This window comes from Oncorhynchus mykiss, chromosome 6, assembly GCF_013265735.2.
Source record: "Oncorhynchus mykiss isolate Arlee chromosome 6, USDA_OmykA_1.1, whole genome shotgun sequence".
In the NCBI taxonomy this organism is placed as follows: Eukaryota; Metazoa; Chordata; class Actinopteri; order Salmoniformes; family Salmonidae; genus Oncorhynchus; species Oncorhynchus mykiss.
This window is the reverse complement of record NC_048570.1, coordinates 6,719,657-6,747,145: the sequence shown is the minus strand read 5'-3', so window position 1 is coordinate 6,747,145 and position 27,489 is coordinate 6,719,657. Positions and strand designations below refer to the sequence as shown.

Below are 27,489 nucleotides of genomic sequence, written 5' to 3'. Positions count from 1 at the left end.
CTGGTAGAAAACTGAGCACATCGAGCGTAACACATCAACCCCTGTTACCCATAGAAGAAATGTATTAACCATTTCAAAACAAATTCAAACTTGCGTTTCATTTCCCCTCCCTGTTGCAGGCTTCCGTTCCACCTGTCACAAGGGGATTCATGGCTGATTTAGGATGAAAACCTCAACCCTGTAATGATCACACCTCTTACTTTATTGACACATTACTGGCACTTAAACAAGTGTAATTTCTATTTTATTCAACCTCTTGAGATTAATAGTTTTAATTAACGACCAAGTTAAACACCCCAAATGTACTCTGTTTAACAGCCCTTTTTTAATCAACACAGACAAGAGTTTGCCTGAGACACCCCGATGCCTTAGCTGACATAGGGATTCGTAACATGATTCAAGCCATTAAAATGTCACACACAGTAAAAATCTAAATCTGGATGTGAAATGTCACATGCTGTGGCATGGGTCCCCCCGAACTGTACATCTATTATGGTGCCCAATGTCAGCAATGTAAGGACCTTGTGGTCGACTAATAAGGTCTAAATAATGTGCTGGCCTGTATCGGATCTCTCTCTGTGGTCCAGAGTATAGTTGATGAGGTCTTCACTTTTCAGCACAGTGAATTCAATGGAGGGGTACATTTAATATTAATCTCATACATTTACGAGGATAAACACTTTGACCAAACGGGGAGCTACTGTATTGTGCATTACAGATCTTTGGACAAACGTACTAAGAGGCATAAATGGTAGATTTACAAGAAGTAGTTCCATTTTCCGCTTTAGCAACAGATCAACAAGCGACAGACGCCCAATATGGCCATGTTCAGAAACCAGTGTGCCAGAAATACACGCCGCTTCCACACAGTATTGCTTTATTGCTTGGTGGCAGATCTGCTGCCACTTGAGACGTGCACCTGAGGATATATAAGAAACCGACTTATACATGATATGGCCATTCGACGGACCAGTCAAATACCTGCTTCTTATTGGACAGCTTCATTTGAAGACTTTCAAATACGTCGTTTTAAATGTCAAATGTTGAACATTATACTGAACTGTTATAGACTAAACAGAGTTCTTCCAAGCTCTCTCTCTCTCTCTCTCTGTCTCTCTGTCTGTCTCTCTGTCTCTCTGTCTCTCTCTCTCTCTCTCTCTCTCTGTCTCTCTGTCTCTCTCTCTGTCTCTCTGTCTCTCTCTCTGTCTCTCTGTCTCTCTCTCTCTGTCTCTCTCTCTGTCTCTCTCTCTGTCTCTCTGTCTCTCTCTCTCTCTCTCTCTGTCTCTCTCTCTGTCTCTCTCTCTCTCTCTCTCAGACAAACAAAAGGTCGTAACAAAAAAAGTCAGCTCTTCTTAAATGACACATTATGTCCAATAACATATATTGATCATTTATAGTAATAACTTGACACACTACAAATGTAAACAGCACAGATTGTAGGAAGACAAAGTCAAGGACAAGAAAAGGAAAGTCCATAACGGAGAACATAAATATAAACCGTGAATCCCTCCCTTCGGCTGCAGCTGTTGGAACAAGTGTCTTGGGGAGCAGGGTTGGGGACTCTGTCTGGGAAACACATACTGGCACATTATATTATTCATTACATGAAGCCTTTGGAAGAGTCAGGACAAGTTACGGCTGAATCCGCGAGATGGCCTGACGCCAGTGATCAATGTTTAGGAGTGAAACTCTTCACATCAGTCGTGCAATTTGAAGACTGATATACAGTGCACTTGGAAAGGATTCAGGCCCCTTGACTTTTTCCCCATTTTGGTACATTACAGCCATATTCTAAAGTGGATGAAATTGTTTGTTTTCCCCTCATCCATCTACACACAATACCCCATAATGACCACGTCAAAACAGGTTTTAAGACATTTTTGCAAATGTATTACAAACAAAAAACAGATATATTACATTTAAATAAGTATTCACACCCATTACTCAGTACTTTGTTGAAGCACCTTTGGCAATGATTAAAGCCTTGAGTCTTCTTGGGTAATGACGCTACAAGCTTGGCACACCTCTATTTGTTAAGTTTCTCCAATTCTTCTCTGCAGATCTTCTCAAGCTCTGTCAGGTTGGATGGGGAGCGTCGCTGAACAGCTATTTTCAGGTCTCTTCAGAGATGTTCGATCGGGTTCAAGTCCAGGCTCTAGCTGGGCCACTCAAGGACATTCAGAGACTTGTCCCGAAGCCACTCCTGCGTTGTCTTGGCTGTGTGCTTCGGGTCGTTGTCCTGTTGGAAGGTGAACCTTCGCCCCAGTCTGAGGTCCTGAGCACTCTGGAGCAGGTTTTCATCAAAGATCTCTCTCTACTTTGCTCCGTTCATCTTTCCCTTGATCCTGACTAGTCTCCCAGTCCCTGCCGCATAAAAACATCCCCACAGCATGATTCTGCCCCCACTATGCTTCACCGTAGGGATGGTGCCAGATTTCCTCAAGACTTGACCCTTGGCATTCAGGCCAAAGAGTTCAATCTTGGTTTCATCAGACCAGAGAATCTTGTTTCTCATAGTCTGAGAGTCCTTTAGGTGCCTTTTGGCAAACTCCAAGCCGGCTGTAATGTGCATTTTACTGAGGAGTGGCTTCCGTCTGGCCACTCTACCATAAAGACCTGATTGGTGGAATGCTGCAGAGATAGTTTCTTTCTGGAAGGTTCTCCCATCTCCACAGAGGAACTCTGGATCTCTGTCAGAGTGACCTCGGGTTCTTGGTCATCTCCCTGACCAAGCACTTCTCCCCCTATTGCTCAGTTTGGCCGAGCGGCCAGCTCTAGGAAGAGTCTTGGTGGAATGATGGAGGCCACTGTGATCTTAGGGACCTTCAATGCTGCAGACATTTTTTGGTACCCTTCACCAGATCTGTGCCTCGACACAATCCTATCTCTGAGCTCTGCAGACAATTCCTTCGACCTCATGGCTTGGTTTTTGCTCTGAAATGCACTGTCAACTGTGGGACCTTTTATATAGACAGGTGTGTGCATTTCCAAATAATGTCCAATCAATCAATTTACCACAGGTGGACTCCAATCAAGTCGTAGAACCATCTCAAGAATGATCCATGGAAACAGGGTCTGATTTCTTATGTAAATAAGGTATTTCTGTTTTTTTAAACATTTGCAAAATTTTCTAAGTACCTTTTTTAGATTTGTTATTATGGGCTATTATGTGTAGATTGAGGAGATAAATAATTACTGAAATCCATTTTAGAATAAGGCTGTAAGCTGACTAAATGTTGAAAATTTCAAGGGATCTGAAGATTCCCAGAATGCACTGTGGAAAATGTAAAGTGTTTCTGTCTGCCTGTGAATGAGTTGATAGGTTGCCAAGTTCAACTGCTGTTATGGTAACAGCTCCGACCTCTATGGCAGTTGGTATATCTAGAATGACTGAAGACCTGATGACAGGAGCCTCTCCTTTATAGTTCTGCAATTTATCCCACGGACATGGCCATGTGCTGAGGAATTTACGTCCAACTGTCAGAATAACAGTCAACTTTCATATCCCAATCCTCTTAATAATGTCGTATGAAATTTGTTGGATCAGAATCAGGGTGGTGTTCATTAGGCACACAGCATCAAAACACTAGGAGAGCCGGTAGTCAACAGACCAGGGATTTAACCAGAAGCTATTCTTGCTGGTATCTATTCACACCACCTGTTTTATTAAAGGGGAGCGGAACCCCAAAACAAAATTCTCTGGTTGAAAACGGTCCATCATATTCTAGTGGTAAAATGTACTACAATGTGTAAATAGGAACACTTTTGGTCATAAAGTTAGTATCTTTCAATTTGGAGATTTAGGAAACTAGAAAGTCACATTTTTCCTTGGTTTGGGTTTAGATTTTAATCGTGCCCACACGGGACTGCTTCTTGGCACATTCTAATCAAGGCTGGCAGTAGTCAAGTCATCTGGAGCACAGCTGCAGTGCACGTTATCCAATCCCTCCGGAGAAACAAACACCATCCCGCACATTGATTTACAGACAGGCGAACAAACCATATGCACGCAGCGCCTCGGACTTTATACATTTTTTAAATGCAAAAATCGGCTTTTCATTTAACATTTAGCCTCACAATGAAGTTTTTTACCATGTTCTTTTCAGGACAACCAGGGCTACAAGTAGAACACAAGTAGAAGGTTCGTCCCCTTTGACAGCGTCCTGCGGACGGAGCCGCGCGTCGGGGAAGGGGTACTTTCACTTACACTCCCTCTCCGGCCTCTCGGTCCTCTCGGTCATCAGGCTGCTGATTATCCCGCACAACTATCACCATCGTCTCGCGCACCAGCGTCTCATGACACTCACCTGGACTCCATCACCGCCTTGATTATATTCCTTATATCTGTCACTCCCCTTGGTTCTTTCCTCAGCTGTTATTGACTCTGTTTTCATGTCGGGTGTTGTTTGTTTTTCGTGTTCATTGTTACTTTTATTTATTAAAACACTCACTCCCTGAGCTTCCCAACTCTCAGTGTACATCGTTACAGGACTCGTTGACTTAAATGGGACATCTGTGGTTTCTACAATCATTTTTGGACTTATAAATTAATAATATATACATTGCCTTCAGAAAGAATTCACACCGCTTGACTTTTTCCACATTTTGTTGTGTTACAACCTGAATTAAAATTAATTAAATTGAGATTTGTTGTCATTGGCCTACACGCAATACCACATAATGTCAGTGGAATTACGTTATTCCACATTCATTAAAAATTAAAAGCTGAAATGTCTTGAGACAATAAGTATTCAACCCCTTTGTTATGACAAGCCTAAATAAGTTCAGGAGTAAAAATGTGCTTAACAAGTCACATAATAAGTTGCATAGACTCACTCTGTGTGTAATAATAGTGTTTAACATGATTTTTTAATGACTATCTCATCTCTGTACCCAACACATACAATTATCTGTAAGGTCCCTCAGTCGAGCAGTGAATTTCAAACACAAATTAAACCAAAAAGACCAGCGATGTTTTACAGTGCCTCGCAAAGAAAGGCACCTATTGGGAGATGGGTAAAAAAAAAAAGCAGACATAAACTATCGATTTTAGCATGGTGAAGTTATTAATTACACTTTGGATGGTGTTTCAATACACCCAGTCACTACAAAGATACAGGCGTCCTTCCTAACTCAGTTGCCGGAGAGGAAGGAAACATACGCGGTGACTTTAAAACAAAGTGTTATATGTGAGGTAAATCCAATTCAACACATTACTGAATACCACTCTCCATATTTTCAAGCATTGTGGTGGCTGCATCATGTCATGGGTATGCTTGTAATCATTAAGGACTGGGGCGTTTTTCAGGATAAAAAAAAAGGAACTTCAAAATCCTAAAGGAAAACCTTGTTCAGTCTACTTTCCACCAGACACTGGGTGCACCTTTCAGCAGGACAATAACCTAAAACACTGAAGTTGCTTACCAAGAAGACAGTGAATGTTCCTGTGAATGGCCGGGTTACAGTTTTTACTTAAATCTGCTTGAAAATCTATCACAAGACCTAAAGATGATTGTCAAGCTATGACTAACAACCCATTTGACAGAGCTTGAAAATACACTGTGTCTGGGAATACACCCATACACTGTGTCTGGGAATCTGGCCCATACACGATCGTCCTCAAAATAAACAGCAATACGTTCACTCAGAATATTGATTTGGCAAAGTCTTTATTGAAAAAAAACAAAAGGTCCACGAAAAATAAGAATGTGTCATATACATTGTATATTTAATTCTCTGAGATGTACGTATCGATTAGGCAGATGGGTGTTCTAACCAGCTGCCAGCACCTTGACCCCTGACCTCTAACCCCTGATTTATTCTGATTTCTGATTCTGATTTTATATTATATATATATTTTTCTATCTTTATCCTGCGTTGTTGGAACATGACGTGTTGGTAAGAATTTCACTGTTGGAACACAGCTGTTCACGAAGCATGTGACAAATAAAGTTTTATTTGATTTGACAAAATCAGTCTGGGATCTAGGAATCTGGTCGTTTCAATTACTTCTGCCATTTTGTTGCTTTTCAAATCACAGACTGTAGCTTTAATAAGGGTCAGTTCAAATGTGGGGTCAAGGGTCAAAGCCAGTCTACTCTTTTTTTTAAATATATTATCATTCGATATTTTGTCACATAAACATAACAAAAAAGCGTCTTCTACATGAGAAACAGCATAGTATCTTAAGCAAGATGGTCTATTGGATAAACAAAAGACTGAAGACAGAAGGAAACTTAATAAAAAAGTGCATTAGTGGTAAGAGGAATCACATTTGTCTTTTTTTGTCGTTGTTTTACTTCTCCCACCCTGTTCTTCACCCACTTGGAAGGTTCTTCTCAGGCTCTGTCATGGTTGTTTTGACCAGGGGGGGGGTGGAGGTGGTGGTGGTGGTGGTGGTGGTAGGAGGGGCTCTGACAGGGACCTTAGGGACTCTTGTGCATCAGCTTCTTACAGTGTTTAGCCTGCAAACACACAGACACACTTAGAGTTAGGTCACTAGCTAAAGTAAGTTTCTTTTGAATTCCAAAGTTTAGTGGTTTAGTAACTGCTGAATCACATCGGGTTTTTTTTTCCTTCTTCGTTTTGTGACTCAACACTCAACAACATTGTGGTTCAATGGTTGCAGCTAAAAACCCCTGGAGGATTTGCAAGAGATTAAGCCAACCGCCAAATCATAATTCTGACTAATTTAGCATGTTATCTACCCAGTACTAAACCTACTATATACTGTAATCTACCCAGTACTATATCTACTATATACTATAATCTATGTAATCTTCCCAGTACTATATACTATAATCTATGTAATCTACCCAGTACTATATCTACTATATACTATAATCTATGTAATCTACCCAGTACTATATCTACTATATACTATAATCTATGTAATCTACCCAGTACTATATCTACTATATACTATAATCTATGTAATCTACCCAGTATTATATCTACTATATACTATAATCTATGTAATCTACCCAGTACTATATCTACTATATACTATAATCTATGTAATCTACCCAGTACTATATATACTATATACTATAATCTATGTAATCTACCCAGTACTATATCTACTATATACTATAATCTATGTAATCTACCCAGTACTATATATACTATATACTATAATCTATGTAATCTACCCAGTACTATATCTACTATATACTATAATCTATGTAATCTACCCAGTACTATATACTATAATCTATGTAATCTACCCAGTACTATATCTACTATATACTGTAATCTATGTAATCTACCCAGTACTATAGCTACGATATACTATAATCTATGTAATCTACCCAGTACTATATCTACTATATACTATAATCTATGTAATCTACCCAGTACTATATCTACTATATACTGTAATCTATGTAATCTACCCAGTACTATAGCTACGATATACTATAATCTATGTAATCTACCCAGTACTATATCTACTATATACTATAATCTATGTAATCTACCCAGTACTATATACTATAATCTATGTAATCTACCCAGTACTATATCTACTATATACTGTAATCTATGTAATCTACCCAGTACTATATCTACTATATACTATAATCTATGTAATCTACCCAGTACTATATCTACTATATACTGTAATCTATGTAATCTACCCAGTACTATATACTATAATCTATGTAATCTACCCAGTACTATATACTGTAATCTATGTAATCTACCCAGTACAATATTGTATTTATTTATTATTTCACCTTTAACCAGGTAAATTAGTTGAGAACAAGTTCTCATTTACAACTGCGACCTGGCCAAGATAAAGCAAAGCAGTGCAACACAAACAACAACACAGAGTTACACAGAGAATGAACAAGCGTACAGTCAATAACACAATAGAAGAAAAGAAAGTAAGTCTATATACAGTGTGTGCAAATAGTGTGAGGAGGTAAGGCAATAAATAGGCCATAGTAGCAAAGTAATTACAGTTTAGCAAATTAACACTGGAGTGATAGATGAGCAGATGATGATGTGCAAGTAGTAATACTGGTGTGCAAAAGAGCAGAAAAGTAAATAAAAACAATATGGGGATGAGGTAAGTAGATTGGGTGGGCTATTTACAGATGGGCTATGTACAGCTGCAGCGATTGGTTAGCTGCTCAGATAGCTGATGTTTAAAGTTAGTGAGGGAAATATAAGTCTCCAGCTTCAGCGATTTTTGCAATTCGTTCTAGTCATTGGCAGCAAAGAACTGGAAGGAATGGCAGCCAAAGTAGGTGTTGGCTTTGGGGATGACCAGTGAGATATACCTGCTGGAGCGCGTGCTACAGGTGGGTGTTGTTATCGTGACCAGTGAGCTGAGATAAGGCGGCGCTTTACCTAGCATAGACTTATAGATGACCTGAAGCCAGTGGTTCTGGCGATGAATATGTAGCGAGGGCCAGCCGATAGAGCATACAGGTCGCATTGGTGGGTGGTATAAGGGGCTTTGGTGACAAAACGGATGGCACTGTGATAGACTGCATCCAGTTTGCTGAGTAGAGTATTGGAAGCTATTTTGTAAATTACATCGCCGAAGTCGAGGATCGGTAGGATAGTCAGTTTTACGAGGGTATGTTTGGCGGCGTGAGGGAAGGAGGCTTTGTTGCGAAATAAGAAGACAATTCTAGTTTTAATTTTGGATTGGAGATGTTTAATATGAGTCTGGAAGGAGAGTTTACAGTCTAGCCAGACACCTAGGTATTTGTAGTTGTCCACATATTCTAAGTCAGAATCGTCCAGAGTAGTGATGCTAGTCGGGAGGGCGGGTGCGGGCAGCGAACGGTTGAAAAGCATGCATTTGGTTTTACTAGCGTTTAGGAGCAGTTGGAGGCCACGGAAGGAGTGTTGTATGGCATTGAAGCTCGTTTGGAGGTTAGTTAACATAGTGTCCAAAGAAGGGCCAGATGTATACAGAATGGTGTCGTCTGCGTGGAGGTGGATCAGAGAATCACCAACAGCAAGAGCGACATTGTTGATATATACCGAGAAAAAAGTCGGCCCGAGAATTAAACCCTGTGGTACCCCCATAGAGACTGCCAGAGGTCCGGATAACAGGCCCTCCGATTTGACACACTGAACTCTGTCTGAGAAGTAGTTGGTGAACCAGGCCAGGCAGTCATTTGAGAAATCAAGGCTGTTTAGTCTGCCGATAAGAATGCGGTGATTGACAGAGTCGAAAGCCTTGGCCAGGTCGATGAAGACGGCTACTCTATACTGCAATCTATGTCAAATCAAATCAAAGTTTATTTGTCACGTGTGCCGAATACAACAGGTGTAGTAGACCTTACAGTGAAATGCTGAATACAACAGGTGTAGTAGACCTTACAGTGAAATGCTGAATACAACAGGTGTATTAGACCTTACAGTGAAATGCTGAATACAACAGGTGTAGTAGACCTTACAGTGAAATGCTGAGTACAACAGGTGTAGTAGACCTTACAGTGAAATGCTGAATACAACAGGTGTAGTAGACCTTACAGTGAAACGATGAATACAACAGGTGTAGTAGACCTATGTACGTGACTATGCATGTATGATAAACAGAGAGTAGCAGTAGCGTAAAGGAGGGGATTGGCGGGTGGTGGGTGGCGGGTGGCGGGACACAATGCAGATATTCCCGGTATGTAATCTACACAGTACTATATCTACTATACACTGTAATCTATGTAATCTACATACTCATTGCTTGTAAGGACGTTACCTTGAAGTTGGTTTCGTGGCATTTCTTGATGAGGCGGTCCATGAGATTCATCAGGTCTGTAACCCAGGTGGGGTCAGTGGGAGCACACAGCTTGACTCCCCTCCTGGTAGTGAAGCTGCAGTAAGGAATGAGAGGGGAGACAGGTTACAAGGAGGTACAGAGTAAGGAATGAGAGGGGAGAAAGGTTACAGGGAGGTATGGAGAGTAAGGAATATGCTGGGATCAAACTCCTGCTACTGGCATAGCCGTGGGAAGTAGGGGTGCTGAGGGTGCCGGCAGCACCCCCTGAAAAATCTGAATTTAAAATAAAAAAATTTTTTAGAAAAATTTATATTTTTCCAAAAGTAGTCCACTGGGCCTTTACTAGTATTAGCAGACCGATATAGTTGTCTGTAGCATGGGCAAAAACGGTTTTTCATAATCTCTGCTTCGACAAAAAAAAAGGTAGCTGTATAATTAAGAACAGTGTCTTGCAGGATTTAATAGTTGTAATTGTAAGAGTTGTTGCCCTCTCCCTTTCTCTGTGATGTCATTCTAATGTAATCCAGAAAGAACAAAACCCTGTCTATTTCTCTGCTATTGTCATTCTAATGTAATCCAGAAAGAACAAACCCTGTTCCTTTCTCTGTGATGTCATTCTAATGGAATCCAGAAAGAACACAACCCTGTCCCTTTCTCTGTGATGTCATTCTAATGGAATCCAGAAAGAACACAACCCTGTTCCTTTCTCTGTGATGTCATTCTAATGGAATCCAGAAAGAACACAACCCTGTCCCTTTCTCTGTGATGTCATTCTAATGGAATCCAGAAAGAACACAACCCTGTCCCTTTCTCTGTGATGTCATTCTAATGGAATCCAGAAAGAACACAACCCTGTCCCTTTCTCTGTGATGTCATTCTAATGGAATCCAGAAAGAACACAACCCTGTCTCTTTCTCTGTGATGTCATTCTAATGGAATCCAGAAAGAACACAACCCTCTCCCTTTCTCTGTGATGTCATTCTAATGGAATCCAGAAAGAACACAACCCTGTCCCTTTCTCTGTGATGTCATTCTAATGGAATCCAGAAAGAATACAACCCTGTCCCTTTCTCTGTGATGTCATTCTAATGGAATCCAGAAAGAACACAACCCTGTCCCTTTCTCTGTGATGTCATTCTAATGGAATCCAGAAAGAACACAACCCTGTCCCTTTCTCTGTGATGTCATTCTAATGGAATCCAGAAAGAACACAACCCTGTCCCTTTCTCTGTGATGTCATTCTAATGGAATCCAGAAAGAACACAACCCTGTTCCTTTCTCTGTGATGTCATTCTAATGGAATCCAGAAAGAACACAACCCTGTCCCTTTCTCTGTGATGTCATTCTAATGGAATCCAGAAAGAACACAACCCTGTCCCTTTCTCTGTGATGTCATTCTAATGGAATCCAGAAAGAACACAACCCTGTCCCTTTCTCTGCTATTGTCATTCTAATGGAATCCAGAAAGAACAAAACCCTGTCCCTTTCTCTGTGATGTCATTCTAATGGAATCCAGAAAGAACACAACCCTGTCTATTTCTCTGTGATGTCATTCTAATGGAATCCAGACAGAACAAAACCCTGTCCTCAAACAGTTACATCTAAAAGGTGTAAAGTTATGGGCAAAGACACAAGACATCTACCTCAAATTAAATGTATTTCTCGATCAAATAATATGGAAAACAACCACTTTTTGTGCATCATTATTATAATTTTGAACTGATAAGACAAACGTTGAACTTTTTGGAAGATGTGCGTCCCGTTACATCTGGCGTAAAAGTAACAGTCCAATATGGTGATGGTGGTGTGATGGTCTGGGGCTGCTTTACTGCTTCAGGACCTGGATGACTTGCTGTGATTGACGGAACCAGGAATTCTGCTCTCTACCAAAAAATCCTGAAGGAGATTGTCCGGCCATCAGTTCATGACCTCAAGCTGAAGCGCACTTGGGTTCTGCAGCAGGACAAGGATCCAAAACACACCAGCAAGTCCACCTCTGAATGGGTTAAAAACTGCATTTTGTGTTTACTTGGGTTATCTTTGTGTAATATTTAAATTTGTTTGATGATCTGGAACATTTAAGTGTGACAGATGTGAAAAAAAAAAGAAATCAGGAACGGGGCAAATGCTTTTTCACAGCACTGTATATCCACAGTAAAACGAGTCCGATATCGACATAACCTGAAAGGCCGCTCAGCAAGGAAGAAGCCACTGCTCCAAAACCGCCATAAAAAAGCCAGATTACGGTTTGCAACTGCACATGGGGACAAAGATCGTACTTTTGGAGAAATGTCCTCTGGTCTGATGAAACAAAAATAGAACTGTTTGTCCATAACGACCATCGTTATGTTTGGAGGAAAAAGGGGGATGCTTGCAAGCCGAAGAACACCATCCCAACCGTGAAGCACGGGGGTGGCAGCATCATGTTGTGGGGGTGCTTTGCTGCAAGAGGAACTGGTGCACTTCACAAAATAGATGGAATCATGAGAAAAGAAAGTTATGTGGATATATTGAAGCAACATCTCAAGACATCAGTCAGAAAGTTAAAGCTTGGTCGCAAATGGGTATTCCAAATGGTCAATGACCCCAAGAATACTTCCAAAGTTGTGGCAAAATGGCTTAAGGACAACGAAGTCACTGTATTGGAGTGGCCATCACAAAGCCCTGACCTCAATCCTATTGAAAATTTGTGGGCAGAACTGAAAAAGCGTGTGCGAGCAAGGATGCCTACAAACCTGACTCAGTTACACCAGCTCTGTCAGAAGGAATGGGACAAAATTCCCCCAACTTATTGTGGGAAGCTTGTGGAAGGCTACCTGAAACGTTTGACCCAAGTTAAACAATTTAAAGGCAATGCTACCAAATATGAATTGAGTGTGTCATGTATTGTCATATTATGTCTTGTTCCTGTTCTTTCTCTTCACTCCGTCTCCCTCTGCTGGTCGTATTAGGTTACCTTCTCTTCCTCTCCTTCCCCCAGCTGCTCCTCATCTTCTCTAACTACCTCGTTCACCCTTTTCCCACCTGTTCCCTTTTTTCCCTCTGATTAGGTCTCTATTTCTCTCTCTGTTCCTGCTTCTGTCTTTGTCAGATTCTCGTTTGAGTTTCTCATGCCAGAACCAAACTATCGTCTCGTTTGCTTCACCCTTGTCCTGTCCTGTCGGAATCTGCCTGTTCATCTGATGCTACGTGTGATCAGGTACCTCTGTCCTCTACGATCCGCGCCTACCCAGAGAGACCAGCAGTCTGTCGCCGCTAACCCAGCTATTCTCCTCTGCTGCTAGAAGGGGAACTCTTCTGTGATTATCAGAAGGACTTTATGTTTCATTTGTCGCCCTCTCTGCGGGTTGTTTATTTTGCCATCATATACATTTGAAGAGGATCTATGTCTAACCTGTGTTTTGGACATTAAAGGACTCTGTTTTTGTTAAACCGCTTTTGGGTCCTCACTCACGTGCATAACAGAAGAATCTGACCAAGAATGGACCCAGCGACTTCGGATCCTCTCCACTCAGCCGTCGAGATCCAGGGAGCGATGCTAGGCAGACACGAGCAGGAATTGTCTGCTGCTCGACATGCCGTTGAGACCCTGGCCGCCCAAGTCTCCAACCTCACAGAACAGATTCACCATCTCCGCCTCGATCTACCGGCCACTTCCAGGGCTTTCGAATCTCCGGAGCCCAGAATCAATAACCCGCCGTGTTACTCTGGGGAGCCCACTGAATGCCGCTCGTTCCTCACCCAGTGTTATATTGTGTTTTCTCTCCAGCCCAACACTTACTCCAGGAGCACAGCTCGTATCGTCTACGTCATATCTCTCCTTACTGGACGGGCTCGTGAGTTGGGGCACGGCAATCTGGGAGGCGAGGGCTGAGTGTACTAACCAGTATCAGGACTTTAAGGAGGAGATGATACGGGTTTTTGATCGTTCTGTTTTTGGGGAGGAAGCTTCCAGGGTCCTGTCTTCCCTATGTCAAGGTAATCGATCCATAACAGATTACTCTATTGAGTTTCGCACTCTTGCTGCCTCCAGTGACTGGAACGAGCCGGCTTTGCTCGCTCGTTTTCTGGAGGGTCTCCGCGCGGAGGTAAAGGATGAGATTCCTTCCAGCGTGGATTCCTTGATTGAACTCGCTATTCGCATAGAGCGACGGGTTGATCTTCGTCACCGAGCTCGTGGAAAGGAGCTCGCGTTCTCCGTTGCCCCCCTCTCCGCATCACTACCATCTTCCTCCGCCGGCTCGGGTGCTGAGCCTATGCAGCTGGGAGGTATCCGCATCTCGACTAAGGAGAGGGAACGGAGAATCACCAACCGCCTCTGTCTCTATTGCGGTTCCGCTGGTCATTTTGTCACTTCATGTCCAGTAAAAGCCAGAGCTCATCAGTAAGCGGAGGGCTACTGGTGAGCGCTACTACTCTGGTCTCTCCTTCAAGATCCTGCACTACCTTGTCGGTCCATCTACGCTGGACCGGTTCGTCAGCTTCCTGCAGTGCCTTGATAGACTCTGGGGCGGAGGGCTGTTTTATGGACGAGACCTGGGCTCGGGAACATGACATTCCTCTCAGACAGTTAAGGGAGCCCACGGCCTTGTTCGCTTTGGATGGTAGTCCTCTCCCCAGGATTCAGCGTGAGACGCTACCTTTAACCCTCACTGTCTCTGGTAATCATAGCGAAACCCTTTCTTTTTTAATTTTTCGTTCACCTTTTACACCTGTTGTTTTGGGCCATCCCTGGCTAGTTTGTCATAATCCTTCTATTAATTGGTCTAGTAATTCTATCCTCTCCTGGAACGTCTCTTGTCATGTGAAATGTTTAATGTCTGCTATCCCTCCTGTTTCCTCTGTCTCTTCTTCACAGGAGGAGCCTGGTGATTTGACAGGGGTGCCGGAGGAACATCACGATCTGCGCACGGTGTTCAGTCGGTCCAGGGCCACCTCTCTTCCTCCACACCGGTCGTATGATTGTAGTATTGATCTCCTTCCGGGAACCACTCCCCCCGGGGTAGACTATACTCTCTGTCGGCTCCCGAACGTAAGGCTCTCGAAGATTATTTGTCTGTAGCTCTTGACGCCGGTACCATAGTCCCCTCCTCCTCTCCCGCCGGAGCGGGGTTTTTTTTGTTAAGAAGAAGGACGGGTCCCTGCGCCCCTGCATAGATTATCGAGGGCTGAATGACATAACAGTGAAGAATCGTTATCCGCTCCCTCTTATGTCTTCAGCCTTCGAGATCCTGCAGGGAGCCAGGTTTTTCACTAAGTTGGACCTTCGTAACGCTTACCATCTCGTGCGCATCAGGGAGGGGGACGAGTGGAAGACGGCGTTTAACACTCCGTTAGGGCACTTTGAATACCGGGTTCTTCCTTTCGGCCTCGCTAACGCTCCAGCTGTCTTTCAGGCATTAGTCAATGACGTCCTGAGAGACATGCTGAACATCTTTGTTTTCGTTTACCTTGACGATATCCTGATTTTTTCACCGTCACTCCAGATTCATGTTCAGCACGTTCGACGTGTCCTCCAGCGCCTTTTAGAGAATTGTCTTTTTGTGAAGGCTGAGAAGTGCACTTTTCATGCCTCCTCCGTCACATTTCTCGGTTCTGTTATTTCCGCTGAAGGCATTAAGATGGATCCCGCTAAGGTCCAAGCTGTCATTGATTGGCCCGTTCCTAAGTCACGCGTCGAGCTGCAGCGCTTTCTCGGCTTCGCGAATTTCTATCGTCGTTTCATCCGTAATTTCGGTCAGGTGGCAGCTCCTCTCACAGCCCTTACTTCTGTCAAGACGTGCTTTAAGTGGTCCGTTTCCGCCCAGGGAGCTTTTGATCTCCTCAAGAATCGTTTTACATCCGCACCTATCCTTGTTACACCTGACGTCTCTAGACAGTTCGTTGTCGAGGTTGACGCGTCAGAGGTGGGCGTGGGAGCCATTCTTTCTCAGCGCTCCCTCTCTGACGACAAGGTCCACCCTTGCGCGTATTTTTCTCATCGCCTGTCGCCGTCGGAACGTAACTATGATGTGGGAAACCGCGAACTGCTCGCCATCCGCTTAGCCCTAGGCGAATGGCGACAGTGGTTGGAGGGGGCGACCGTTCCTTTTGTCGTTTGGACTGACCATAGGAACCTTGAGTACATCCGTTCTGCCAAACGACTTAATGCGCGTCAGGCTCGTTGGGCGCTGTTTTTCGCTCGTTTCGAGTTCGTAATTTCTTATCGTCCGGGCTCTAAGAACACCAAGCCTGATGCTTTATCTCGTCTCTTCAGTTCTTCAGTAGCCTCCACTGACCCCGAGGGGATTCTCCCTGAGGGGCGTGTTGTCGGGTTGACTGTCTGGGGAATTGAGAGGCAGGTAAAGCAAGCACTCACTCACACTCCGTCGCCGCGCGCTTGTCCTAGGAACCTTCTTTTCGTTCCCGTTCCTACTCGTCTGGCCGTTCTTCAGTGGGCTCACTCTGCCAAGTTAGCCGGCCACCCCGGCGTTCGGGGTACGCTTGCTTCCATTCGCCAGCGTTTTTGGTGGCCCACTCGGGAGCATGACACGCGTCGTTTCGTGGCTGCTTGTTCGGTCTGCGCGCAGACTAAGTCCGGTAACTCCCCTCCTGCCGGCCGTCTCAGACCGCTTCCCATTCCCTCTCGACCGTGGTCTCACATCGCCTTAGATTTTATCACCGGACTGCCTTCGTCAGCGGGGAAGACTGTTATTCTTACGGTTGTCGATAGGTTCTCTAAGGCGGCTCATTTTATTCCCCTCGCTAAGCTCCCTTCTGCTAAAGAAACGGCACAAATCATCATCGAGAATGTTTTCAGAATTCATGGCCTTCCGTCAGACGTCGTTTCGGACAGGGGTCCGCAATTCACGTCTCAATTTTGGAGGGAGTTTTGCCGTTTGATTTGGGCTTCCGTCAGTCTCTCTTCCGGCTTTCACCCCCAGTCTAACGGTCAAGCAGAACGGGCCAATCAGACTATTGGTCGCATCTTACGCAGTCTTTCTTTTCGTAACCCTGCGTCTTGGTCAGAACAGCTCCCCTGGGCAGAATACGCCCACAACTCGCTTCCTTCGTCTGCTTTTCAGAGTAGCCTCGGGTACCAGCCTCCGCTGTTCTCGTCTCAGTTCGCCGAGTCCAGCGTTCCCTCCGCTCAGGCTTTTGTCCAACGTTGCGAGCGCACCTGGAAGAGGGTCAGGTCTGCACTTTGCCGTTATAGGGCGCAGACTGTGAGAGCCGCTAATAAGCGTAGAACTAAGAGTCCTAGATATTGTCGCGGTCAGAGAGTTTGGCTCTCCACTCAGAACCTTCCCCTTAAGACAGCTTCTCGCAAGTTGACCCCGCGGTTCATTGGTCCGTTCCGTATTTCTCAGATCATTAATCCTGTCGCAGTGCGACTTCTTCTTCCGCGATATCTTCGTCGCGTCCACCCGGTCTTCCATGTCTCCTGTGTTAAGCCCGTTCTTCGCGCCCCCGCTCGTCTTCCCCCCCCCCCCCATCCTTGTCGAGGGCGCACCTATCTACAGGGTCCGTAAGATTTTGGACATGCGTCCTCGGGGCCGTGGTCATCAGTACCTAGTGGATTGGGAGGGGTACGGTCCTGAGGAAAGGAGTTGGGTTCCCTCTCGGGACGTGCTGGACCGTTCGCTGATCGATGATTTCCTCCGTTGCCGCCAGGTTTCCTTCTCGAGTGCGCCAGGAGGCGCTCGGTGAGTGGGGGGGTACTGTCATGTATTGTCATATTATGTCTTGTTCCTGTTCTTTCTCTTCACTCCGTCTCCCTCTGCTGGTCGTATTAGGTTACCTTCTCTTCCTCTCCTTCCCCCAGCTGTTCCTCATCTTCTCTAACTACCTCGTTCACCCTTTTCCCACCTGTTCCCTTTTTTCCCTCTGATTAGGTCTCTATTTCTCTCTCTGTTCCTGCTTCTGTCTTTGTCAGATTCTCGTTTGAGTTTCTCATGCCAGAACCAAACTATCGTCTCGTTTGCTTCACCCTTGTCCTGTCCTGTCGGAATCTGCCTGTTCATCTGATGCTACGTGTGATCAGGTACCTCTGTCCTCTACGATCCGCGCCTACCCAGAGAGACCAGCAGTCTGTCGCCGCTAACCCAGCTATTCTCCTCTGCTGCTAGAAGGGGAACTCTTCTGTGATTATCAGAAGGACTTTATGTTTCATTTGTCGCCCTCTCTGCGGGTTGTTTATTTTGCCATCATATACATTTGAAGAGGATCTATGTCTAACCTGTGTTTTGGACATTAAAGGACTCTGTTTTTGTTAAACCGCTTTTGGGTCCTCACTCACGTGCATAACAGAGTGTATGTAAACTTCTGACACACTGGAAATGTGATGAAAGAAATAAAAGCTGAAATAAATCATTTACTCTTCTATTATTCTGACATTTCACATTCTTAAAATAAAGTGGTGATCCTAACTGACCTAAGACAGGGAATTTTTACTAGGATTAAATGCCAGAAATTGTGAAAAACTGAGTTTAAATGTATTTGGCTAAGGTATATGTTAACTTCCGACTTCAACTGTAGGCTGGTCATCTAGGTTTGTACCTGTAGTCTTTCCATCACCGTGACGATAAAAACAATGACCAATCCAGTAATTGAGTACAATGAGACAATGAGACAACAAGTTGTTAATGATGATGTGGCTCAGTTGATAGAGAGTGCATGGTGCTTGCAACGCTAGGATTGTCGATTCGGTTCCTAAAGGGGGACCAGTATGAACATGTATGCAGTTTCTCTGGATATGAGGGAGTCTACTAAAATGGAAAAGAAAGGAATAGACCATTTTAGTTTTCCCATAGAAATAGTTTGCATTTGCCAAAGTATTTCAAGAACCTGGAAAACATATATCAAGCAAGTATTCTTATATTCCACAAGTATTATCAGATTAATTGTTTTGTACAGATAATTATCAGACTCTTAAGTTTGAAATGTTTTCACAAACGTAGTGCACTTTTCTAGTCCTGTAGTAGTGCACAGATATATAGACATCTTCAGCAAATCCCCTCCAGTACCCACAAACTACCGTTGCTATGGCTACTGGGGGGGCATGTGTAGTCTTGTCGGCAGTGCTACCACTACTAGACAATGCTTCAGAAAAGTTGCTGCTATAGACCTACCACGTACTGTACGGACTAGACAATACAACACCTTAATTGATTAGCATTATGTAAGTAGACAGGGTAAGGTATAAGCAAGATATACTGAACAATATATAAACGCAACATGTAAAGTGTTGGTGCCATTTTTCGTGTGTTGAAATAAAAGGTTCCAGAAATGTTCCATACGCACAAAAAAAGCTTATTTCTCTCAAATTTGTTTATATTCCTGTTAGTAAGCATTTCTCCTTTCCCAAGATAATCCAGATAATCAAGATAATAAGCTGATTAAACAGGATGATCGTTGCATAGGTGCACCTTGTGCTGGGGACAATAAAAGGCCACTTTAAAATGTGCAGTTTTGTCACACAACACAATGCCACAGATCTCTCAAGTTTTGAGGGAGCGTCCAATTGGCATGCTGACTGCAGTAATGTTCAACAGAGCAGTTGCCAGAGAATTGACTGTTCATTTCTCTACCATAAGCCTCCTCCAATGTAATATTAGAGAATTTTGCAGTACATCCAACCAACCACCGCAGACCACGTGTAACCATGCCAGCCCGATACCTCCAAATCCGGCTTCTTCGCCTGTGGGATCGTCTGAGGAGGGGCGAGGTGGGTGCTGAGGAGTTTTTCTGTCTGTAATTAAGCCCTTTTGTGGGGAAAAACTCATTCTGATTGGCTGGACCAGGCTCCTAAGTGGGTGGGCCTATGCCCTCCTAGTCCCACCTATGGCTCCTAGGCCCATCCATATATTAGGGCCTAATGAATTTATTTCAATTGACTGGTTTCCTGCTATGAACTGTAAGTCAGTAAAATCTTTTAAATTGTTCCATGTTGAATTTATGTTTTTGTTAAGTATAATAACAGCCCTCGCTTTCTTATAAGGCATGTGGAGTTTTCACCATATTTCTTATACCAAATCAAATCAAATTGCATTTGTCACATACACATGGTTAGCAGATGTTAATGCGAGTGTTGGCGAAATGCTTGTGCTTCTAGTTCCGACAATGCAGTAATACCTATACAATCCTCTCAACTCCACAGTGGGTGGTCGTTGTAAATCCAAACCAATGAAATGCAAGTTTTTCACTTACACCACAGCGCTGATGGAGCAGCCTTGACCTCTGACCTGAGGCTGGTAACCTATGACAACGTGTCTAGGTATCGCTCTCTGACTGACCGTCAGACAGCAGTCCATCACCATCTGGCCCTGAGTCACTGAGAGAGAAGAGAAAGAGAAGGTAAAAAAACAAACATTGAACCTTCAAAATAAAAGTTTAAAACAATCAAACAGTCAGCAGATAATTGCCTCAACAACAAATAATGGGTAACCCTTTTTATAATAAGATTTCATTTGTAAAGGGCTTATAAAGGGGTTATTATAATTTTTTTAAATCGATTATTTGATCATTTGTAAATGCATTATAAACCATTAATAAATGCATTATAAACCATTAATAAATGCATTATAAACCATTAATAAATGCATTATAAACCATTAATAAATGCATTATAAACCATTAATAAATGCATTATAAACCATTAATAAATGCATTATAAATCATTAATAAATGGTTATAAATCATTGGTGAAAATAGTTCAATAACTGGTCAGTGTTTGCCAAATAGTAAGACAATATTTCTGTCCAGTTACTAACCATTTTATAACTTACAAACGCTTATAATATTGAACCCTTTGTGTATCATCATGCATCCTTATTTTCAATAGTTGCACCGTTGAACAATAGTTATTTTCTCCCTTTTAGGTGTGATGTAATTGGTGCTCTGTCCCAGGAATAGGAGAGGTTGGTTTTCATGATGCGTCTACATCCAGAACACGAGTCAATCATCATTCCTAATTCCTTACCAGATTATATCAACACACTTAACCACTTGTCTGTGATAGTCCAAGGATGGTGAACGCTCTGGTGTGAAATGGCAACCGTAATATCACTGGATGGTAAAACAACGGGGGAGCCATCCTTGTTATTGATACCCAGGGCTGTGGCAGTCATGTTATTGATACCCAGGGCTGTGGCAGTCATGTTATTGATACCCAGGGCTGTGGCAGTCATGTTATTGATACCCAGGGCTGTGGCAGTCATGTTATTGATACCCAGGGCTGTGGCAGTCATGTTATTGATACCCAGGGCTGTGGCAGTCATGTTATTGATACCCAGGGCTGTGGCAGTCATGTTATTGATACCCAGGGCGGTGGCAGTCATGTTATTGATACCCAGGGCTGTGGCAGTCATGTTATTGATATCCAGGACTGTGGCAGTCATGTTATTGATACCCAGGGCTGTGGCAGTCATGTTATTGATACCCAGGGCTGTGGCAGTCATGCTATTGATACCCAGGGCTGTGGCAGTCATGTTATTGATACCCAGGGCTGTGGCTGTCATGTTATTGATACCCAGGGCTGTGGCAGTCATGTTATTGATACCCAGGGCTGTGGCAGTCATGTTATTGATACCCAGGGCTGTGGCAGTCATGTTATTGATACCCAGGGCTGTGGCAGTAATGACATTTTGTCAGCCTGTGATTTTTATGCAAATAACTGCCGGTCTCATTGTAATTGATCATTAGTTAACGTAAACATGTTTAGGATCTCCTGCCTTCCACGCAGTCTACAAGCCACTGATGAGGAACCTATAGAACATCTACAGTCTACAAGCCACTGATGAGGAACCTATAGAACATCTACAGTCTACAAGCCACTGATGAGGAACCTATAGAACATCTACAGTCCACAAGCCACTGATGAGGAACCTATAGAACATCTACAGTCTACAAGCCACTGATGAGGAACCTATCTCTCTAGTCACCCCCAAAACCAATTATTTCTTTGGCCGCCTCTCCTTCCAGTTCTCTGCTGCCAATGACTGGAACGAACTACAAAAATCTCTGAAACTGGAAACACTTATCTCCCTCACTAGCTTTAAGCACCAACTGTCAGAGCAGCTCACAGATTACTGCACCTGTACATAGCCCGTCTATAATTTAGCCCAAACAACTACCTCTTTCCCTACTGTATTTAATTAATTAATTTATTTTACTCCTTTGCACCCCATCATTTTTATTTCTATTTTGCACATTCTTCCATTGCAAATCTACCATTCCAGTGTTGTACTTGCTATATTGTATTTACTTTGCCACCATGGCCTTTTTTGCCTTTACCTCCCTTATCTCACCTCATTTGCTCACATCGTATATAGACTTGTTTATACTGTATTATTGACTGTATGTTTGTTTTACTCCATGTGTAACTCTGTGTCGTTGTATGTGTCGAACTGCTTTGCTTTATCTTGGCCAGGTCGCAATTGTAAATGAGAACTCGTTCTCAACTTGCCTACCTGGTTAAATAAAGGTGTTCTCAACTAGCCTACCAGGTTAAATAAAGGTGTTATCAACTAGCCTACCTGGTTAAATAAAGGTAAAATAAAATAAAATAAAGATTGCAGTTCCTATGGCTTCCACTAGATGGTAATATGGTCACCGTAACAAAGTGCTGAATCTTCTGTCATGTACTGTATGTAGTGATGAGTACCCAATACTGCCCTTACGTATGTCTACACTCTGAGTGAACTCTCAGATCATTTATAAATGATGTATAACTGCTAAAAATGTACCTTATCCTAAAGTGACAGACCTATAAACATTTATAACAGAGTTATCAACATTTATAAGTGCTAAACGTATACCTTATTCTAAAGTGGTAATCCGCTGACCATTAACAAATGAGTTACCAACATTTATAACTGCTAAAAAATATACCTTTAAAGAAAGTGGAAACCTACTGACCATTTATTCATGAGTTAGGCCTATCAATATTTATAACTTCTAAAAAATATATCTTAAAAGAAAGTGGAAATATTCTGGACGTTTATGAATGAGTTTCAAACATTTAAAACAGCATATCATCTCCTAAAACATACAAAACAAGAGTAAGAACTAAATGTAATTTAATAGAATGATACATTGGGGAAATAATTGTAATTTCAGTGACTCATTGGTATAGTGAGTAGTCTAGCTAATTCAGATAAACAGGGGGATGTCTTTTTTTCTCATTTTTACCATTACAAGTCAGAATAGAAATTGACCACAGCTTAACTATTTAAAGTACAGCATTGGGTCTCATGGTCCCCTTCTGTGTCTTCACAAGGGGAGGCAGGTAGCCTAGAAGGGGAGGCAGGTAGCCTAGAAGGGGCGGCAGGTAGTCTAGAAGGGGCGGCAGGTATCCTAGAAGGGGCGGCAGGTAGCCTAGAAGGGGAGGCAGGTAGCCTAGAAGGGGCGGCAGGTAGCCTAGAAGGGGCGGCAGGTAGCCTAGAAGGGGCGGCAGGTAGCCTAGAAGGGGCGGCAGGTAGCCTAGTGGTTAGAGCGTTGGGCCAGAAAGGTTGCTAGATCAAATCCTTGAGCTGACAAGGTAAAAATCTGTCATTCAGCTAGCTAAATGTTGATATATTTACTGTTCCCTGGACACTGGAGATGTGGATGTCAATTAAGGCAGCCCCCCTGCACCTCTCTGATTCAGAGGGGTTGGGTTAAATGTAGAATGTATGTCAATTTAGCGTAGACACTCTAGCTACAGATATCTCTGCTATCATGATTTAGGCTTAGCTAGTTATGTTATCCACTGCTATCTAATAATAATAATAATAGCTAGCTAGCTAGTGTTTAACATTACTTGCTAACACTAATAGCCAGCTACCACTGATTAAAGGGGTTAGCTAGTTATCCCAGCCTGTTAGCTAGCTAGATAGTAAGTTAGTCTTAAAATTGGAACTACTACTGTGCTGACAAAGGATGCTAGCTAGCTAAATTACCAGCTAACGTTACCTAGCTAAAGACAATACCTGAGTTCAAAGGTTAGATAACTAGCTAGCTAGCGTACTAATCTAAACTAGCCAGCAAACATGATCTACTTCGCTAGCTAACTACATAATGCCAAAGATTATCTCGTGCTAAATCATCTAGCAGAATTTCTACTTTCAAAAATATGTTTTAGATTTACCTAAAGCTAGTTAGCTAGCTAACGTTTCTTAGCTAGCTAGGTAGGACAGAGGTGCTAGCAAACATTAGCTTTGCAGCAGAACTTCTGTAACTAAAAGTGAGACAAATTGCAAAGAGAATGTACCCTTTCTCCTCTGTCACCATTTTTTATCTTGTGAGCAATGTTTATTTTGTGCAATCTCTTCCTTCTGGCCTTTACACACGTATCATAGCCACATCCATCCTGATTCTTCACAATGCACTGTGACATGATGTAAGTGTCAACACAAAAATTCGGGGCATGTTCCAGGTTGTCTTTATATCAAGCGCATTTCAAAGATTGGTATCTCTCATCAAAGTTTGGGGAATTTCTCCGAAACTAGCAAACCACTATGGCTTGAGATCTTCAGATGAGGCCTTCATTCCTGCAATAAACAAGCGTACCAACGCATCGTCACGGTTTCAAACGTGGGGCAATTGACACATCGTGGGAGTTTGACCATTGGTTTTGAAAACTCAACCATTTCCGTTCCTGGGACAGAGCAACAATGCATCACACCTAAAAGTGAGAAAATAACTATTGTTTAACTGTGCAACCATTGAAAATTAAACAAGACAGCATTTTATTGAATACAGAAAGAGAGGGGAGGAATAGAAAGATGGAGGTTGAAAAACGATGTGTGAGAAAGAGAGAGAAACAGATGTAGGAAACATGGAGGAGGGAACCTGAGGGGAACAGGCCACACCTTTACAGAGATCAGTGTGTGTGTGTGTGTGCGTGTGTGCGTGTGTGCCCGTGCGGGACCGCGGGTGTGTTTGCCAATGTGTGTCTTTGTGGTAGTGATTGAGTGTCCCCTTTTTTGAGGGTATCTCAAAACAGAAATATGGTAAAACAGTTTTAAGTTGTGTAATCTGATCTGAAATATAATACTCCCTTTGCTGTCTCTGATTAGGGATGGCTTAAGTTTCTCAGGATTGATGTCGTTTTAGTTGTGGGAAATGAACCATGTCCAATGATTTATCATGGTTATTTCTGTCCAACACACTATTGTGGATGTAGCTGAGCATACACAAACACAGAGAGGGAGAAAGAAAGTGAGTGAGAGGGAGAAAGAGAGGGAGAGAGGAGAGAGACATGGACAAGGATAGGAAGTGGAGGGAGAGAGCGAGACTTTAAGAGAGCGAGAGCGAGAGAAATCAGTAGTGTTCATGCTGATTTGACACTATAGTTAAATGATGCATGTTTATCTCTTTTATCTGGCTGGGAATTCCCCTGTAACTTAACAACACTACAGACACTAGACGGTCAAACTATATGGTAGTGTTAGGTAATAGCTCGTTCACACACACACACACACACACACAAACGTTTGCAGGCGCGCACACACACACACACACACTCCTTTTCTGTTAACAGAATTCTATTCACTGAGTGCCAACATTTCGTTTCCTGGTGGGAGAGGTGATAACATGAGTTGACGATTCAAGGAGCTCACATGATGACAAAGTATTTTTTTTGTGTGTGTGTGTGTGTGTGTGTGTGTGTGTGTGTGTGTGTGTGTGTGTGTGTGTGTGTGTGTGTGTGTGTGTGTGTGTGTGTGTGTGTCTGCACTGTAATAAAAAATCTAGCGAGAGAGAGAGACTGTCAAAAATTCAGCAAAGAGCTGCTGAGTTTAAGTTTTTAAGTTTTTATTCAACATTGTTTCTCTCTACTTCCACTCACACTGTAATGAATGAGTAGCCAAGTGTATGGACAGCGCTGTGTTTCTATTATTATTAGCATCTCGTCCTGTCTATTTTAATAGGGAGGGATATTATACTTCCTCTGGTCAGAGGAACAACATGAATTTGTGTCTGAAAGCAGATGTGGTGTGACTCGACTTTAGCCATCAGGTGGACGTCGTTGTCCCCTCTCTCTGGTCAGTCTCACCTCTCTCTGGTCAGTCTCACCTCTCTCTGGTCAGTCCCACCTCTCTCTGGTCAGTCTCACCTCTCTCTGGTCAGTCTCACCTCTCTCTGGTCAGTCTCACCTCTCTCTAGTCAGTCTCACCTCTCTCTGATCAGTCTCACCTCTCTCTGGTCAGTCTCACCTCTCTGTGGTCAGTCTCACCTCTCTGTGGTCAGTCTCACCTCTCTCCGGTCAGTCTCACCTCTCTGTGGTCAGTCTCACCTCTCTCTGGTCAGTCTCACCTCTCTCTGCTCAGTCTCTGGGAACTCTGGGAACTCTGGGAAATATGAGGTCAAGTCATGATGTCCTTGGTCTTCAGGTCAAAAAGTCGGAGATCTACAAAGAGGCGCAAGTTCCTAACTTGGAATTCCGAGTTGGAAAAGCGATTTTTTCCCCCAGTCGGAACTCTTAAGATTTCCAAGTTCCCAGTTGTTTTGAACGCGGCATTGAACCCACCATGCCCATCAGATGTAGGTACCATCAGTCCAGCAAAAATAAAAAAGCGAATTATTTAAATTTACGCTCAGCTGTGCCTCGCAAGTGCTACACCAACTGATCTATTTTGTTATCAAAGCTCGAGTTTTGAAATATAATATGGTCAGAGAAGAATAGTATTGGCAGGCCAGACATATAGCCAATATGATGTGATAATGTATTAGACCTACTGCACAAACCTCATTTTTATTAGGTTAATGTTACATGCACAAAGTCAACGTGTGTCAAATATGTCATCTGAAAATGTTGTATGTTATAAGTACTATTTGAATGTCCCTAATCTACCTTTTCCAAATAGGAGCTCGGGCCAACTAAAGTTCAGGCCAACTAAAGTTCGGGCCAACTAAAAATGTTATGTTCAGGTAACACTTTGATCGAAAAGTTAAGTAAACAAAAAAAAGACGGGAACCAGTTGCTAAATAATAATTAATTTAATCAACTATGTTTTTACAGTCTGTCTGTCTGTCTGTCTGTCTGTCTGTCTGTCTGTCTGTCTGTCTGTCTGTCTGTCTGTCTGTCTGTCTGTCTGTCTGTCTGTCTGTCTGTCTGTCTGTCTGTCTGTGAGTGTGTGCCTCGTGAGTATCTGTTTATGTTGTTGTAAAGTAATAAACCCACTAATAAAGACATATCTACATCCCGTCATGATGATTAAGTAACCAAGCCGTCCAGTAACTGAGAGGACTTACCTCGGCAGCAGCTGTAGAGGAACAGAACACAGAAGAGGATCTTGGCAATGCCCACGGTAGGCATCATGACTGGTCACCGATAACCTGAGCTGTACTGAGGGGTCTGGACTGGACTCAAGCTGTGTGTCTGAAGATATATATGTGTGTGTATGCGTGAGTGAGGATGGCTTCTGGAGAAGGGAAGTGTGTGAAGTGTAGATTTCGTCTGTTATTGATGCTATGTAAGTAAGGATTTCCCTGTTGTGTGATGGTTCCTACCCTGCTATTAGCTCTGCTTTGTGATTACACTACCTCCCTGTCCTTATAGGCTCTATCCAGTTTCACTTTTAGTCACACAAACTCCCCATTGGTCTTTTGGTAGTCCTCAGACTGCCCCTCCTACTGGTCATTCATCAACCCGTATATATATATATATATATTGTGTGTGTGTGTGTGTGTGTGTGTGTGTGTGTGTGTGTGTATGTGTGTGTGTGTGTGTGTGTGTGTGTGTGTGTGTGTGTTGAGAACCTCTATGTGGTTGAATTTGATTTATTTTC

At 43.0% G+C, this 27,489-nt stretch overlaps 1 protein-coding gene across 1 annotated transcript; it reads right to left on the bottom strand.

Moving 5' to 3' along the window:
• Positions 1-5,652: 5,652 nt before the first annotated feature.
• On the bottom strand, positions 5,653-27,266 carry ccl19a.1 (chemokine (C-C motif) ligand 19a, tandem duplicate 1). Its single transcript, XM_021605155.2, has 4 exons — positions 26,954-27,266; positions 19,928-20,051; positions 9,719-9,833; positions 5,653-6,464 (listed from the first exon to the last, which is right to left on the bottom strand). Exons 1-4 carry the CDS (start codon positions 27,018-27,020, stop codon positions 6,426-6,428), a joined length of 345 nt encoding a protein of 114 aa, XP_021460830.2. The 5' UTR covers positions 27,021-27,266; the 3' UTR covers positions 5,653-6,425.
• Positions 27,267-27,489: the final 223 nt, after the last annotated feature.